General features: G+C 37.9%; 1 protein-coding gene and 1 pseudogene across 3 annotated transcripts in view; both read right to left on the reverse strand.

The window, feature by feature from the left end:
* LOC120071253 (sister-chromatid cohesion protein 3) overlaps positions 1 to 16974 on the reverse strand; it is a 53689-nt gene that overhangs the window by 8154 nt on the left and 28561 nt on the right. For all 3 annotated transcript variants that reach the window (XR_005480197.1, XR_005480196.1, XM_039023410.1), the window contains exons 13-17: positions 2717 to 2878; positions 2423 to 2623; positions 2201 to 2338; positions 1935 to 2129; positions 1685 to 1829 (exon numbers count right to left, since the gene is read on the reverse strand). Coding sequence is in view for 1 of the 3 variants with exons in the window: in XM_039023410.1 (XP_038879338.1) it covers positions 1685 to 1829; positions 1935 to 2129; positions 2201 to 2338; positions 2423 to 2623; positions 2717 to 2878 (841 nt within the window). In the remaining 2 variants the exon portion in view is untranslated. The remainder of the gene's footprint in view (positions 1 to 1684; positions 1830 to 1934; positions 2130 to 2200; positions 2339 to 2422; positions 2624 to 2716; positions 2879 to 16974) is intronic.
* Positions 4442 to 11326, reverse strand: LOC120071254 (annotated as a pseudogene).

Raw genomic sequence — 16974 nt, forward strand, 5'->3', positions numbered from 1 at the left:
TCTGGTTGTGCCTTGAAGTCCAACCCTCAATTGATTTGGTCTAATGCAGTCAAAGCATTGCTTACTGAAATTTGGTTCAAAAGAAACCAAAGGGGTTTTCATGATAAATCAATTGCTTGGATGGACCGTTAAGAAGTTGCTCAGCTCAATGCCTCTTCCGGATGCACTCTTTTTAAATTATTTGTAGGTTTCTCCATTCAAGATCTTTGCTTAAATAGGAGAGCATTTATTTTTCCAACTTAAGGCTTTATTCAACTTGTATTGCCAACCTTTTGTTTATGCATTTATGATGTTATGTTGTTTGTACTTTGAACCTTAGTTTTTGAATGTATTTTGTATTGGGATATGATGAGGGCGCTAAGGATGTATAACCTAATTGAGATATCTCAGTGCGTCTGCTGACCCTCGCTCTTTAAATGCTCCTTATGGACTCATTGTATCTTGAGCATTAGTCTATTTTCATTACATCAATGAAAAGTTCTATTTTAGTTTTAAAAAATGAAAATTCTGGCTGTTTTTGTCTTAGGCAATGGCCTTAAAAGGGCTAGGATATCCCCCTCTTATGACCAGATTCTCCAGCTTATTCCGCTTGTCTACCCAACCAAACGGTTATGTGTCGGATCATTGGGATCAAAGTACCAACTTTTGGAGCATTTCGTTTAGAAGATTATTGAAAGATGAAGAGATTACTGAATTTCAAGAGTTGTTAAGCCTAGTATCACATCTAAAAGTGCAAGATCGTCCTGACTCACGGGCTTGGTCATTGGAATCCAATAGACTTTTTTCGGTAAAATCCTTAGCCAATCACCTTCGCAAAGGCCCTCGAATCGATAATCTCTCAAGACAAGCTCTTTGGAAGTCCAAAAGTCCAAGGAGAGTAAATATAGCCCTTTGGATAATGATTTTTGGAACTCTAAACTGCTCGAGTGTGCTGCAAAAGAAGCTTACATCCCATTACATTTCTCCCAATAGATGCGCTTTGTGTAAAAGGGATTGGGAGGATCTCCAACACCTTCTTTTCGATTGCATTTATGCACAAAATTGCTGGTTTTCACTCTTCAATGTCTTTAATTTAAGTTGGGCTTTTGGGGCAGATTTTAGAGATAATGTTCAGCAGCTGTTGATAGGTCCAAATCTAATGAAATCTCATCAAATTCTGTGGGCCAATGCTGTAAAGGCTGTGTTATCTGAGTTGTGGTTTGAACGGAACCAAAGAGTCTTCCAAGACAAGGAAACTCCATGGTTTTCAAGGTATGAAGCAGTCAAGCTTAAAGCCTCTCTTTGGTGCTCCCTCACAAGCTCCTTCGCAGCCTACTCTAGTCAGGAAATCAATCTGAATTGGCATGCATTCCTTTCTCCGGCATTCTGAAGTCCCTGCTACAAAGAGCTTTTAGCTTTCATGGCTGTATTTTCTTTTTCTTAGTTTTTCCAGCTCTGTTTTTTGTTCTCGTTTTTAAGTTTTGTATCCCATTGTATTGCTTTGAATTTAGAGGATTTCCATTTGCTACTAGTGTTCGGATGTGATGATGGGTGCTAAGAGGGTGTCAACCTAGTTGAGATGTCCAAGTGCACCTGTTGATCCTTTTGGTTTCCTTGTAATTTGAGCATTAGTCTCACTTCATTTTCTTAATGAATAAAGAGACTTGTTTCCTTTAAAAAAAAAAAATGAAAATTAAACCAATACCTGAAATACATAGTTGTCGCTCACATAACCTCCAAAATTTTTTAACAATAGATGCATCGGGGCAATAGCCTAATCCTTCCAGTTTTGTTGAAGAATAATTTTCCTTTCTGAACAAAAACCACGTCTCCGCAAGAATGGTACAAACCTACACATATCCAATGTCGTTATATCAGTATGATATTTGAAGTGATTATTGAGGATTTCAATACACTTATTGAACTTGATAGATACGGAGGCAAGGTGTACATACTCGACAGGCCAGCTGATTACCACTCATACCAACTTCAGTAGGATCATTCAGGTATTGGTCCAGATGCTCAAGCAACGCATTCCGTTTATTCAATAAGGATGACAAAGATTCTAATGACACCGTTTCACTATTTATGATAGAGTGTAGAGACCATGCTAAATGTAAGTAGAGATTGAGAAGTAGAAAACATACAACCTGCATGGGAAAAGAAAAGAAAATGATAAGGTTTTGAAATAATCGACTGTTCACCCATGAGCCACCCTTACCTCATCATCCACGCTTCTAAATTTCTGGAGAATCATCATAATATCACCATATAAGCTTTCCATAGGAACAGGTCTGGTTAATTGAAACTCATACAACCTTTTCAAATTTACAAGAAGAGAGTATTCATCACCACCATCCTGCAGACATTAAGCATTCTAGTAAAATATATTCAGAGGGGAGGGAGGGAGGGGGACTAAAGGAACAATATTGACTCTATGTACCTCTAATTCTTTCATAGCATGTTTTAGTTTTGCAAAAAGCTCATCTTCAAGTTCCTTCAATTTATTACGGGAAAAATCTTGCAACTCCCCTCGACTCTCAATGCAGCATAAGTTAATTGCCTTCATGCATGATCTCAATGCTTCCTTCTCGCCATGCTTGAAAAATGCTTCTTTCATAAGTTGAAGAACATTTTTGTAAATCTGTGGGGAAAAAATGGAATGGCAGATAATTATGTATTAGAACTAAGCTGAAAGAAAACTTGAATAGCCAGCTGCAGCAAGAACTGACAGCACCTGCTCTTGCCTCTTCAGGGAATAAAATTCAAGATTCATGTGCACGATAATTTCAACTAAGGATGGTATTTTAGCTTTATCAGCCATGAACTTGCGTAGAAGTAGGGGATAATTAATTATCATGGCAGTAGTTATGTCCCGTCTGTTGCTTTCAAATATTTCCTGACAACCAAAAGAAACAATGATTTAAACTAAATTCTGGACTAAGTTAGCAACAAAGAGGGCAGCAAAAAATTTGAGAATCGCAAAAAAATGCCATAATAAATTTGTGTAGCACTGTTGCATCACACAGGAACCAATATAAACACCAGGACAATATGAAATACGGGGAAGCTGTCAAAGAACTAAAATCTTATTAACTCGTGTATCACATCCCCATGAATCCCGTCTGTTACTTAGTTTAATGCATTGGCCCATACCGGACATGATACATGGGGGATAAAACAAAAAACATAATTAAGTAAAAAAGAGATTGAAACATTTGCTTGAAATTTTTTAAGAGTTAGTCATGAATATGTATGTATTACCAACATCAAGCGCAAAAACATTTTACTTGAGTATTCATCCAGTGCTCAAATGGAAATATTGTACATTTTATGAACCAAAATTAAGGCCATAGGTCATGTTAACTGTGATTTAAATGATAAGGAAATAAATGACCAAAGAGATTACAAGAAAGTCCGACAAGATGAACACCAAGCTCAATCCAAGCTCAAACGAAGCTTAAGCTCAAAGTCAATGGGAGTCGAGTCAAATTACCACCCATGATGAGCTATCCATTATGCTACAAATTCCAATCATTAGAGCTAAAATACTACAAGCAATGAATCCTCAACTGCCAAGTACAGGTGTCTACGTGACAGGACCTTAATTCTTGAGCACAGACATAGTTGATGGAGCTTTGCAACAACCGTGCTAGTGCATGTGTATGGGCAAAACACGACGGTGAAGGGCAAGGCACACGGCACAACAAGCACTATGGCTTGCAGCACATCAGACACGCGCATGAGTGGAGGCAATGTCAGACAGGCAGTGGTGGAGCTCACATTGAGCGACACGGGATGCACACAGTGCCACCCAGACGCACGGGCCTCATGGGCATGCACCAAACAATGGGAGTCAAGGCATGGCATGCACATAGTGTGCACATGACATGCAGTCTTTGGTGCCAACTGACTTGGTTGCCTGGATGACCATCTGAGGTGCATAAATGGCCAGTTTAGTCAAAGTGGATATTCATCCAAGATCATGGGTAGTTATCCATGTAGTGGGCAAATTGGTAGTTCTCTCCATCCACCTTCTCAACCTCGCCTATAAAAGGACCTTGGGGATTGTCCAAGGCATTCCTTTGTGGGGGAGAAATTCCTATGAGGAATAATCCATTGTTTGTCCTTGTGAGTAAACGTGTAAAAACACAACGGTTTGTTTCCCATCTAGTGTTCTAATCTGTTGTTTTTCCTTGTGTTTTTTGCGGTTCATTGAAGACAAATACGATGATCAAGTATGAAAGTTTGGATCAACGGAGTATCCCCCTCCCCCCCAACGCTCTCTCCCCTCCCCTCCCTCATCCTTCCCACCAAATCCCTCCAGTTTGATTGCCGTTCCTTTCAAAAAAAAAAAAGGAAACAACACTTTTCATTGATGAAATGAAAAGAGACTAATGCTCAAATTATAAAGATACAACAAAAAACAAGAATTAGAACTAGAACACAAACAACNTTCATTGATGAAATGAAAAGAGACTAATGCTCAAATTATAAAGATACAACAAAAAACAAGAATTAGAACTAGAACACAAACAACACTTTTCATTGTCGTTCCTTTCACTTCTGATTACCCCTCACTCAACTTCCCAGTTCCCACCATCTCAGCCTTACCCTACTTTTTTCCCTAGCTGTTTCTGTCCATTTTCTCCTAAGTTAGAGTTACTTTTTTATTAAGTGTAGCGCCAGAAACGGAAAGAAAACATGGAGGTAAAAAGTTGCAATATCAACAATCATTACTTCTGTATGTGGAAAGATGGAAGTGGTTATTTTGTCGAAGACATGAAAAAGGGTCAGAAGGTTTTCTTCTCGAGAAAAATGGTAAGATGGTCTGAGAATAGTTTGATAAAACTGCTTAGGGCCCCAACTCTTGGGTTCTTTTCTCTTAAGGAAAGAGCTGATGAAGGAGTTTTTCGACTTTCAAAATTCCATGTTCATGGTTACTGGTTTATGGAGTGTGCAGTCCAGGCTTCAACAGGTGGGAGGAAAAATATTGACGTCCCTTTTGGTGCTGACAAGAAAGGATGGTATACATTCAAAGAAATTATTAGTTTTTGTGTCAACAGCTCCCCTGTTTCCCCTGTTTCAAGGAATATTCATGGTGAAATTTAACAAAATATGAATTGTGGCTTGGGGAATATTTACAAAAAGAGATTTCAATTCAACAAGATCTTATGCTGATGTGACTCGATGAACTCCACAGAAGACAGAGAAAAGTAAATAATAGACAAAACATCAAGTAAAACATAATTGGAACAATTCCATAACTAAAAATCACATCAATAATGAACAGAATTCAAACTAATAAGGGAATGGAAAGGCTGGCCAGTTGAGATTGATGTCCTGAGAAGAGTAGCTAGCAAAGGATGTAGTAAGAGAGCCCCAAAGAGAGGTATTAAGTGAACTATGACAAGGACGTCTGAGCTAGAACAATACTTCTCTTCAAAAATTCTCAGATTTCTTTCCAGCCACAATCCTAACAGCAAGGCTTTCACAACATTTATCCAAATAAGGTCCCTCAAGTAGCTGAAGTACTTATTTTAAACACTTGAGTCAAAAACCCATGATACTTTGAATAAATTAAGAAGCTTGCACCAGCATGTATATGAGAAAGGGCAAGATCAAAAAAAATATATGGTTGTAGCTTTCCACGTTCAAACGACATAGAAAACAAATTGATGGCTGAAGGCAAGAATTGGCTAATTTCTTCTTTTTTCTTTAAATGCAAACGAGCCTCTTCATTAATAAAATAAAATGAGACTAATGCAAAAAGTACAAGAGAGTTATACAAAGAGCAAAAAGACCTAAGGATCAGGAGACGCACTCGGGTATCTCAACTAGGTTGACACCCCCTCGACGCCTTCATCATATCCATACAAACTATCACCGAGATACAATAAAAATTGAGGCTACATTCGACCGTGTTGATGGGGCTAATTTCTTCTAAAGAACACCAGTTGTGTTGAGGCTACTTTTCAATAGAATCCAAGATAAGATGGAAACCCTCAAAGGACTACATCGCAAAGTCACTTTGCAACTATCCCAAAACCTGATGAAGAACTCGGCTGTAAAGCCATCAGGACTGGGGGGTTTGTTTTACCCAAAGTGTGCACTGCTTGCCAAATTTCTTCTGTCGATAGCTTTCTTTGTTGCCAAGTAACGATTAGTGATCGTTGGGTTGTAAGTTGTAACTAAGTTAATGGCTCATTATTCTTGGGGAGAGATTAAAGCAGCTCTCGAAGAAAAATCGAAATGCATTGCTTTTATTAATCCTTTCTTTGTTGATAACGCAATCATTTATTTCAAAAAGAGTTCTGATTCTTCCATTCCTAATGGAAAGTGGAACCACTATGGAAAATTCTTCCTAAAATTGGAGCTCTGGTCTAAAGAAAAAAATTATTTCCCTGAAGAAGTTATTAGAAGCTATGGGGGGATGATCTTTATCAAGAACTTATCTTTGCAATCTTGGAAACGCTCTCTTTTTAAGCCATTGGAATTCAATTAGGGGGTTTTGTTGGAATATCTTCACAAACTCTTAATTGCATCGATTGTTCATCAGCCAATATTGAAGTAGAAAGAAACTTTTGTGGATTTATCCCAGCAACTGTCTATTAAAGATAATTTTTTTGGTGAATTCTCTCTCAAGTTTGGGGATTTTGGATCAGTTGTAGAGCAGGAGTCATTTGTGAAAGATGATGTTTTGTTGAATGAAGAAAACTTTTCAAATTCCTTTGATAAGGATCAAATACAATTAGCATTGGAAGATGAGGCTCAGTTGAAAAATGATATCTTGGTTGATGATGCCTCACTGTCGCCAGTAGAAAATTCAAGGCCAAATAACTCGGGAACTCCAACATTAGTAGCTCTGTGTTCAAAGAAGATTACTTCGGTGGATAAGATAGATAAGGCAGCCGCATCAAAGACTACTCGCTCTCCTGATTTAATTAAATTGGTTCCTCAACCTCTTTCTTCTCCAAGAAATTCCAGCAATTCATCATTTATTATCTCGACATCAAGGACAAGAATTACGAATACTCCTTCAAGGGAAGAGGAAGAGACAGGCTCCCCATTTTTTTGGAACTCCCAGGCAGCCATTTTTTCTTCAAGCCCTTTGAGAAAAAAGCTGTATTTTCCAGCCTACCTGAAATATTATTCCAGAAAAAGAGCAATTACCCATATTAAAAACCTCCAACCACTTTAATGCCCCCATTTAGATTTCAAGCTCGCACTACTTAGCTCAGATCCCTCGGAAACCTCTTTGAATCAAGAAGAACCAGATGATGAATCTAATGTAAGTGCAAGTAGCGAAGAATTTGATTTGAATACCTTAAACACAGTTGAGGATGAGATTCAGTCTGATGATATTTTGGGTGAAGACTTTGCAGCGTTCTTAACCAATAAGGTATAAAGTGTCAATCAAAATTTAGGCTAAATATTGGGGTTGCCTCTTTCTTTTTATTTTTTTATTTTTTTAGAATGGTTGAGAAAAAAATGAAAGAATATAAGTGCGGGCATACAAAAAACCCAAGCCCACCAAAAGAAGCCCCACTGCAAGAAGGGACTCCAACAATGCAAAAGAATGCCTATGGAGTAGTTACAAAAGGTCTTCGAAATCAAAGCCCACAAAGAGCATGATAGCGAACGAGAGACCAAATCTCACCAGGGTCCCTTTCCTTCCTTTTTTTTTTTTTTTTTTAGGTGAAACCAAGTCTCATTAATAGCAAGCTATAAGTTCAAAATTTAAGTTTAATAACAAAAACACCTCAACTACTCCGAGTCCTCAAAATAACAGAAATAAATAACAAAAATTCATTGGTGATAGGAACAACCAGAACAACCATGAATAAAGAAAGGCAGCTAAAGCTAAGCCTTGACGCTACCATAGAACTTCTGTTTCTCCAGTGTTCATGGGCAAACTTAGAGGATGTATCGATGAAATTAAGTTTGATCTCCTCAAGAGCCACACGGGAAGTTTGTTTGAGAAGAGACTGACGAAGGGTGATGACTTAAGAAGCACAGACACCAACACGCGACACAGCGACATGCCAATTTTCAAAAAAGTAGGACACGACACGTCGGGGACGTGTTATTTTTTTATTAAAAAAATTAAATATATGTCATGAAATAAACATATTGGGAAATATTCCATTTAAAAACATCATTAACAACCATGCAACTATAGATAAGATGACTAACGGTTCAATGTCATAAGTCATAACAAGTTTTAGTTCAACACCACAAAAGTTACAAAACCACAAAATAGAATCAAAGAAGCCAAGCCATATTTTCTTCATTCTTGTCCAATGTCCTCTTAACTACTCGAAGCTTCATTTTGATCACCATCGTCAGTAAAAACTATAGCTTCCAATTCTGGTTCGTCCAAAGATAAACTAGCTACTTCAAGCATTCCCGCATCTTCAAATGAATCAAATGAATCTCCAGCAATGTCCCACATTTTCGACTCTTCTTTGAAATATTCAAGAGTTCTTGAAAAAAAAACGTAGATTGTTATGGATGTACACCAAGTCTTCTGCACGTTGTGGTATCATCTTGTTCCTTCTCATAGAGTGCACAAATGAATATGTACTCCAATTTCGCTCACAACACGAGGAAGATGAAGGTTGAACAAGTAACTTCATAGCTAGTGATTGTAAAGTTGGAGTAAAGGCACCATGGATGGCCCACCAACTCTTTGGAGGCATATTATATCTATCATGTATGGAATCATGTTCAGCAAACTCTGAAGACATTGTAGAGAAATTGGCAAATTCAATTTTTACTCTTGTTCGCTCATCCTCTGAACTAAAATTTATCACTGATAACCATTGTTTGCAAGCCACCCTTAATGAGTTTAAATCTTCTAAGCATAATGATGGTAGATGCAAATCGTGTTTCTGCTACTACAAGTAACTTCAAAGACACAAACTCATTGAACATAGCAAGCCTCATGGAATGGTTCACGATAAAGTGCTTGACAAACATAACATCATCAGAAATTTTAGAAATCCAGCTACACTCTGCAAATACATGTTGATTACTATCAATATTTCTTGCAGCACAAATGTTCTTCAAAGCAAGATTGAGGGTATGAACTACACAATGTTGGGGAACTATGATTCAATAATTTGTCCTGCACCTTTACAATTTGCAACATTGTCAGTGATTATTTGAATCACATTCTCATGTCCCACCTCATTTATAACTTCTTTCATCAAATCTGCTATGAAGTATTTGTCTTTAGTCTCACCTAAGCAATCTACAGCTTTAAGAAACATTTTTTAATTGATTTCAGTATGACTTGAAGATGATTTTGCCATACTTTTAAAATAAAACAAAAAGAACAAAATAATATTTAATGGAAAGAAAAACAAACATAATTGTTCGGTTCAAACATAAATGTTCAAACAAAACATTATGTTCATGGAATCAATCACATTCTCATGTCCCACTTCATTTATAACTTCTTTCATCAAATTTGCTATGAAGTATTTGTCTTTAGTCTCACCTAAGCAATCTACCGCTTTAAGAAACATTTTTTAATTGATTTCAGTATGACTTGAAGATGATTTTGCCATGATTTTGCCATGATTTTGCCATACTTTTAAAATAAAACAAAAAGAACAAAATAAGATTTAATGGAAAGAAAAAAAACCATAATTGTTCGGTTCAAACATAAATGTTCAAACAAAACATTATGTTCATGAAAGGGAGAAAAAACGCAAAAAAAAAAAAAAAAAAAAAAAAAAAAAAAAAAAAGGAAGAAACAAAACAAATCGCCAACGAGTCTGGGCGTGGAGAAGTCGCCGGCAAGTCTGGGCGGGGAGAAGGTGCTATCGGCGTGTCTGGGTGTGGAGAAGTCGCCTTGGGCGTGGAGGTGTGGTCGGTCGTTGATAGAGTGGGCGTGGAGGTGTGGCGTTTTGGGCGTGGGGACTAGGGAGTTTTGATATTTTGAAGAAAAGTGGAATGGAATAATATATTTTGAGAAATTAAAATAAAAAACACAATAACCTAAAAGTTTTGGGCATGGGCTGCTCACTTTAGTTTTATAAGCTTTCATTGTTTTTTCTTTTTAATTTTGCAGTGTCGTGTCCCAACTGTGTCCCACCCATGTCCCAGCTATGTCAGAAATTTTAGAAAATAATAAAATATTCGACAAGCCAGCTGGCGTTTCGGACACGTGTCAGGGCATGTCGGTGTCGAACACGTGGCTATCTTAGGAGTGTCGGTGCTTTATAGGTGATGACCCTCTTCTTGGGTTCAACACAACCTCCCTTAATCATCAAGTAGTCACTCTTCACAATACCATAGTCAGGGAAACCACCCATTGGAGTAATGTCCTTCTCGGTCCTGTCAAATTCAGTGACGGCGATATGTGATTCCTTCCCTATCTTTCCAATTTTGTAGATTTTTTTATTCATTTCAGCTTGGTGGTGGTATCCGTTCTGACCAGCCCTGGCAACAGTAAATGACACTCTAGTAGGATGCCAAGCACCAATACGAGACACCTTCCTAAGATCCCTGTGAGTCTTACGAGGGAGACGTGTAACACACCAAGTGACAACACCTTCATAACCTTTACCCTTGGTCACACCAATAAGGTCAATCATCTCATCTTTCTGGAAAACAGCATCTACTGGAACTTGCTTCTCAAAGAACCCATAGGCATAGTCCACCTTCTGAGCAATTGTACCACCATTAACCTAGATCTCCATCAGGTGTGCTTTCTTTTGCTTCAATCCCTTCATCTTGGTGATCTGAGTATGAGCCAAGACAAGGATCACAAATGCATATTTCTTCAACTTCTCAAGCTTCTCCTGGATGGTCTTCTTTCCCTCATCAGTTTCATATTGTTTAGAGTACTTAGAGAAAGCCTTCTTCTTAGACTTGCACTAGTTCTTATAGAACCTCCTCCTTACTTCCTTGCTCAAATGCTGAGCCCATACAATGCCCAGAGTGCAATGACCACGTGGGGTCTTTACATATCCAACAACACCAACAATCACCACCGGTGGGGTCTCAATGATTGTCACAGGCTCACGTCTCCTTCTTATGAAGTTTTGATCGGGGCTTCTCAACCTCCCTGACAATGTGCGTCATTCCAACCTTGTAACCCAAAAAGGCAGTCAACCTACATGGTTTGCTTGCATCATCCTTTGGGAAAGCCTTCACTTTTCCCCAGTGACCAGGTGTTTGCTTCCTTGGAAGAAATCCAAGGGACCTGTGCCTTAGGTGCTCAAATTTCCTGTGAGACATCTTTTTCTACTTCCCGTGCGGCTATTGCAACTGCACAAGGCCGGTATTTTTGTATCTTAATTGATTCATGTAAGGATGATTTCAGCATCTAACACTTTTTCATTGAGTTTAGTTTGTAGGATATGATGAGGGCGCTAAGGGGGTGTCAACCTAGTTGAGATGTCTGGGTGCACCTCCTAATTCTTAGATTTTATGCTTTATGCTCTTTGTACATATCTCTTGTAACCCGCGATCATACTCCTAGTAACCCTCTAACGAGCCACAGAAAAGCCAAACTCCCCGTAACCATCTCATCAATGGCGTGTTGATTTCTGTCCTCTCAAATTTTCAGGTATGGAAGTTATCTCTTGGAATACTAGGGATCTGCGAGATAAATCAAAGCAGATTGCACTAAAAAGGTTTCTTCAATCTCAGCATCCAAATGTGGTATTAATTTTTTCGAAGAGGAAACAAGACTTTTTATTAATGTATAAAAAGAAAGTACAAGAGATGTGTACTTGAAACAAAACGATACATAACTAAGGATCAGGAGGCGCACCCAGACATCTCAACTAGGTTGACACCCCCTTAGCGCCCTCATCATATCCAAACCAACTAACTCAAATAACAAAGATAAAAGGAACTCTTACAAAGCAATAAAAGAGATATTGAAAACAGCCCTCAAAGAACATAATACAAAGCAAATCAAAAGCAAAATCAAAATCCTAAGTTGCTAGACCACACTAGGCTGGAAAAAGAGACCCCTTGCTTTATGCTTCTGTCCGTCAAAATGGATGAAAGCTTGCCAATTTAAACAAATATCTTGTAGAGAGTATGCTGCAAATACTTTAGATAAAGAGCACCATTGTGAAGCGTTAAGTTTGGCAGCCTCAAACCGAGCAAACCAAGGAGTTTCCTTATCTTGGAAAACTCTTTGATTTCTTTCCAACCAAAGTTCAACGAGAAAAGCTTTAACTGCATTAATCCACAACAGATTTGGATTTCTTGAGAAAAGGCCCAATAAGGATCTGTTGCACATTACTCCTAAAAACGTTGTCGAATACCCAACAAATAGTGAAGCTTTTAAAAAGAGTTCTCCAACAGTTTCTGGCATAAACACAGTCAAAGAAAATGTGTTGGAGATCCTCCCCTTCTGATTTACATAAATCACATTGATTGGGAGAAAGAAAATTGGAGGGCAGTTTTTGTTGTAAAACTGAAGAGTAATTTAGGGCTCCAAAAAGCATGATCTAAACTGTAATGTTTACTCTCCGAGGGCTATTGGACTTCCATAAAGCTTTCTGAAGGCAAATGTCAAGAGGTGAAGCCAAAGAAAGATGTTTAATTAGTAATTTTACTGTGAAGGAACCACAGGCTTCTAGGGACCATGTACGAGAATCTTGGCAGTTCAAAAGTTCCTTCTTGGACACCAAGGGAAGCAGATTCTGGAATTCTGAAATTTCTTCTTCCTTTAAAAGTCTTATGAACTATAATGACCATGAAGAAGTTTGAGTATCCCAATGATTTGAGACAGAACCATTCTAATTGGTGGCAATTCCGAACAAGGATGGAAATCTGTTTTTAAGGGGAGTAGTGTCAATCCAAGGGTCATGCCACAAAGCTATTTTGCTGTCATTTCCTAGCTTAAAGGCTGCCAATACTTCTACTTTCAACCATGATTGTGAGATACTTACCCAAGGACTACGAAGGCTACACGATGCCTTTCCAGAAGTGTGTCAATCAAAGATACTTGTTCCATGGATACTCATAACAACTTGTCTCCAAAGATGGGTATTTTCTTGCATAAAACGCCATCCCCATTTAGCTAAAGCTAAAAGTGCCAAGTTTCTTACCTTCAACCCTCCTAGTGCCAGCCCTCCATCTTCTTGCTTTTTAGAGACAATCTCCCATTTTACCAAGTGATTTAGTTTCCCACCTTTATGGCCCTCCCAAAATAAGTTTCTTATAATTCTCTCTATAGTAGAGATCACTTTTTCTGGCATCAAAAAGGAAGACATATAGTAGATTGGTAGATTAGAGAGAACTGAATTGCATAGAGTTGTCCTACCTCCTCTTGACAGGTTATATCTTCTCCATTTGTCCGGTTTATTCTGAAATTTATCGATAACCGGCTGCCAAAACTCCTTTTTTTTTTGGGTATCCGCCCAAGGGAAGACCAAGGTATAAAAAAGGAAGGTGCAATGTTTTACAACCTAGCCTTGAGGCAACTGTCTGCAGCTTATCTTCTTCTATATTGATTCCACAAATGGCCGACTTTTCCCAATTTAGATGTGGTATTAATTCAGGAGACTAAGAAAGAAGTGGATGATTCTTTAATTATATCAATATGGAGGTCAAAATATATCAGCTTGTCATTTGTGGATTCTTGTAAAAAAAACCTGGAGGATTATGAACCATGTGGGATGAAAGTAAAGTGGGGTGGGTGGAAACTCTAAAAGGAGATTATTCCTTATCCATGAAATTCTTGACCCCAGCAAAAACTATTGCTGGATTTGTAATATTTATGGTCCATGTGACTATAAAGAGAGAAAATGCTTATGGCTAAATCTTCAATCTATACAAAGTTACTATGAAGGTCCACGATGCATTGGTGGAGACTTCAACTTTACAAGATGGACTCATGAGCGCTTTCCGGTTGGATGGTCCACAAAAGGTATGAACAAATTTAGTAAGTTTATTGATGAGTGTGGCCTCCTGGAGATTCCTCTTTCGAGTGGAAGATTTACTTAACACTCCCTCATTGACAGATTTTTTATTTCTAGAGAATGGGATGAGATTTTTTATAAGACACGAGTGTCAAGGCAAGCACATTTATTCTCAGACCATTTTCTGTGGTGACCTTCTCCATTTCGATTGTTTAATAGACTAAGAAAGAAGTGGATGATTCTTTAATTATATCAATATGGAGGTCAAAATATATCAGCTTGTCATTTGTGGATTCTTGTAAAAAAAACCTGGAGGATTATGAACCATGTGGGATGAAAGTAAAGTGGGGTGGGTGGAAACTCTAAAAGGAGATTATTCCTTATCCATGAAATTCTTGACCCCAGCAAAAACTATTGCTGGATTTGTAATATTTATGGTCCATGTGACTATAAAGAGAGAAAATGCTTATGGCTAAATCTTCAATCTATACAAAGTTACTATGAAGGTCCACGATGCATTGGTGGAGACTTCAACTTTACAAGATGGACTCATGAGCGCTTTCCGGTTGGATGGTCCACAAAAGGTATGAACAAATTTAGTAAGTTTATTGATGAGTGTGGCCTCCTGGAGATTCCTCTTTCGAGTGGAAGATTTACTTAACACTCCCTCATTGACAGATTTTTTATTTCTAGAGAATGGGATGAGATTTTTTATAAGACACGAGTGTCAAGGCAAGCACATTTATTCTCAGACCATTTTCTGTGGTGACCTTCTCCATTTCGATTGTTTAATAGCTGGTTATTAGAAGATGATTGTTGCAAAAAGATTGAATCAACTTATTCTGCAAATAAGTTAAAAGGTTGGGCTGGATTAATTATTTGTTCAAAGCTCAGAAAGATAAAAGAGGCAGTAAAAGCTTGGAACAGGTCAGCAGAAGAAAAGAGAAATGGCAAAGAGAAAAGTTTGCTAAATGAACTTGAATTTCTTGATTCAAAAGCCGAAGGCACTGGTTGGTCTTCACTGGATGTTGATATTCGAGTAGCAGTTAAAGGGGAGCTGATGAAATTATACCTAATGGAGGAAAGAAACTATATCCAGAAAAAGTAAACTTAATTGGCTTCGTTTGGGAGATGAAAATACCAGATTTTTTTATTGAGAATGAAGTATTATCCTTCTTTTCTTCATTATATCAACAAATTTCAGGAGTTCGTGCCATCCCATTTAATATTTGTCTTTCTCAAGTTTCAGCAGCCCAAAATTCAGAGCTTTCTGTCCTCTTTTCAGATGAAGAAATTTCATTTGCTTTGAAAGCTCTTGGAAAGAACAAAGTGCCTGGTCCAGACGGCTTTACAGAGGAATTTTTCCTCAGGTTTTGGAAGATTTTGAAGGCTGATTTTCATGAAATGATTTCTGAATTCTATAGAAACGGGAGATTGAATGCCTGCATCAAAGAAAAATTTATTTGTTTAATTCAGAAAAAAAAAAAAAAGAAAAAGAAAAAAAAGAATCAGCAGTTTTTGTCAAAGATTTTCGGCCAATTAGCCTCACAACATCAGTTTATAAGATTATTACAAAGGTCTAGTTGAAAGACCAAAGAAAGAAAGGTCTGGAATAATTTTTCCTTCTCAAAGTGCATCATGGGAGGGAGACAAATAACCAATCCGGTTCTTGTGGCTAATGAAATTGTGGGGGAGTATCGATCCAAGAAAAAAACGGGTTGGATTCTCAAGCTTGATCTAGAAAAGGACTTTGATAGAGTGGATTGGAACTTTCTGGAGGAAGTTCTCGTGCTTAAAGGATTCAGCTCTAAATGGATTTCATTGATTAATGGGTGTATTCGTAATTCAATTTATTTAGTATTCATTAATGGAAGACCAAGAGGGAGAATTCAAGCTTCTAGAGACCTAAGGCAAGGGGATCCAGTTTCTTCATTCCTATTCCTTCTTGTTAGTGAAGTTTTATATGCAGTTATTGACCTAATTTATGAAAAGGGAGTTCTCAAAGGTTTTGTAGTGGGAAAGGATAAGGTGAATGTCTCTATCCTTCAATTCGTTGATGATGCACTTCTTTTATGCAAGTATGATGATAATATTTTTTTAAAGGAAATACACTTTTCATTGAATTAATGAAAAGAGACAAAATCTTGAGGTACAAAATACAAATCTAGCGGATCAAGAGATGCATCCGCACATCTCAACTAGGTTGACACCCCCTAACACCCTCATCATAAAGGAAATGCACTTTTCATTGAATTAATAAAAAGAGACAAAATCTTGAGGTACAAAGTACAAATCCAGCGGATCAAGAGATGCATCCACGCATCTTAACTAGGTTGACACCCCCTAACACCCTCATCGTACCCAATATTGAGAATACAAGCAAAATAATACCTCCAAAATAGTCAATATCCGAAGTTCTCTAGCTATTACAAAAGGAGGATCAAGACCAAAGCTAGAAGGAATAAACCAAAATACAAAGTACACAGCAAGCATTAAAAAAACAAAAAAACAAAAACAAAAACAAGAAAAACCAACCAACAAGAGGGAGCAGCTTCTAAGATGGGGGAGAGATAAATGCCTACCAATTCAGATTAAGCTCCTAGATAGAGTGTTGAAATACGTTGAATTAGCCCTAAGGGCATTTTTGTAATTTTTGCTATATTTGCTAAATTAGGGTTTCACCTCATTCTATTTATATTTGAGGTTGGGTCTATTGTAAATATGACATTAAATAATAAGTCCTTTTCTACCGTGGTTTTTCTTCCCTGAATTAGGGTTTTCCACCTAAACTCCTTGTGTCATCTTCTTTTCTTCTATTTCAATATGATATCAGAGCAAGGTGATGAAACCTTAGCCCCGATAGAAGAAACTCAGTTATCAAACTTGATAGGTGAAGGTACGCTGACTAATGAGGCTGTGATTCAAGCAGCGGTTGACCGCTATCTCTGAACCATCATCCCAGGTGGCTCAGCCGAACAGATCTAGCTGGCGAGCCGAACAGCAGGTGGTGAGCTTGCTCCAGCTGGCGTGTCGATTAGCTTCCAGTCTCAGCCGTTCCAACCGAACACCATCGAGGAAGGTCACGCTTTCCAGCCGA

Source organism: Benincasa hispida, chromosome 2 (genome assembly GCF_009727055.1).
Source record: "Benincasa hispida cultivar B227 chromosome 2, ASM972705v1, whole genome shotgun sequence".
NCBI classification, from domain to species: Eukaryota; Viridiplantae; Streptophyta; class Magnoliopsida; order Cucurbitales; family Cucurbitaceae; genus Benincasa; species Benincasa hispida.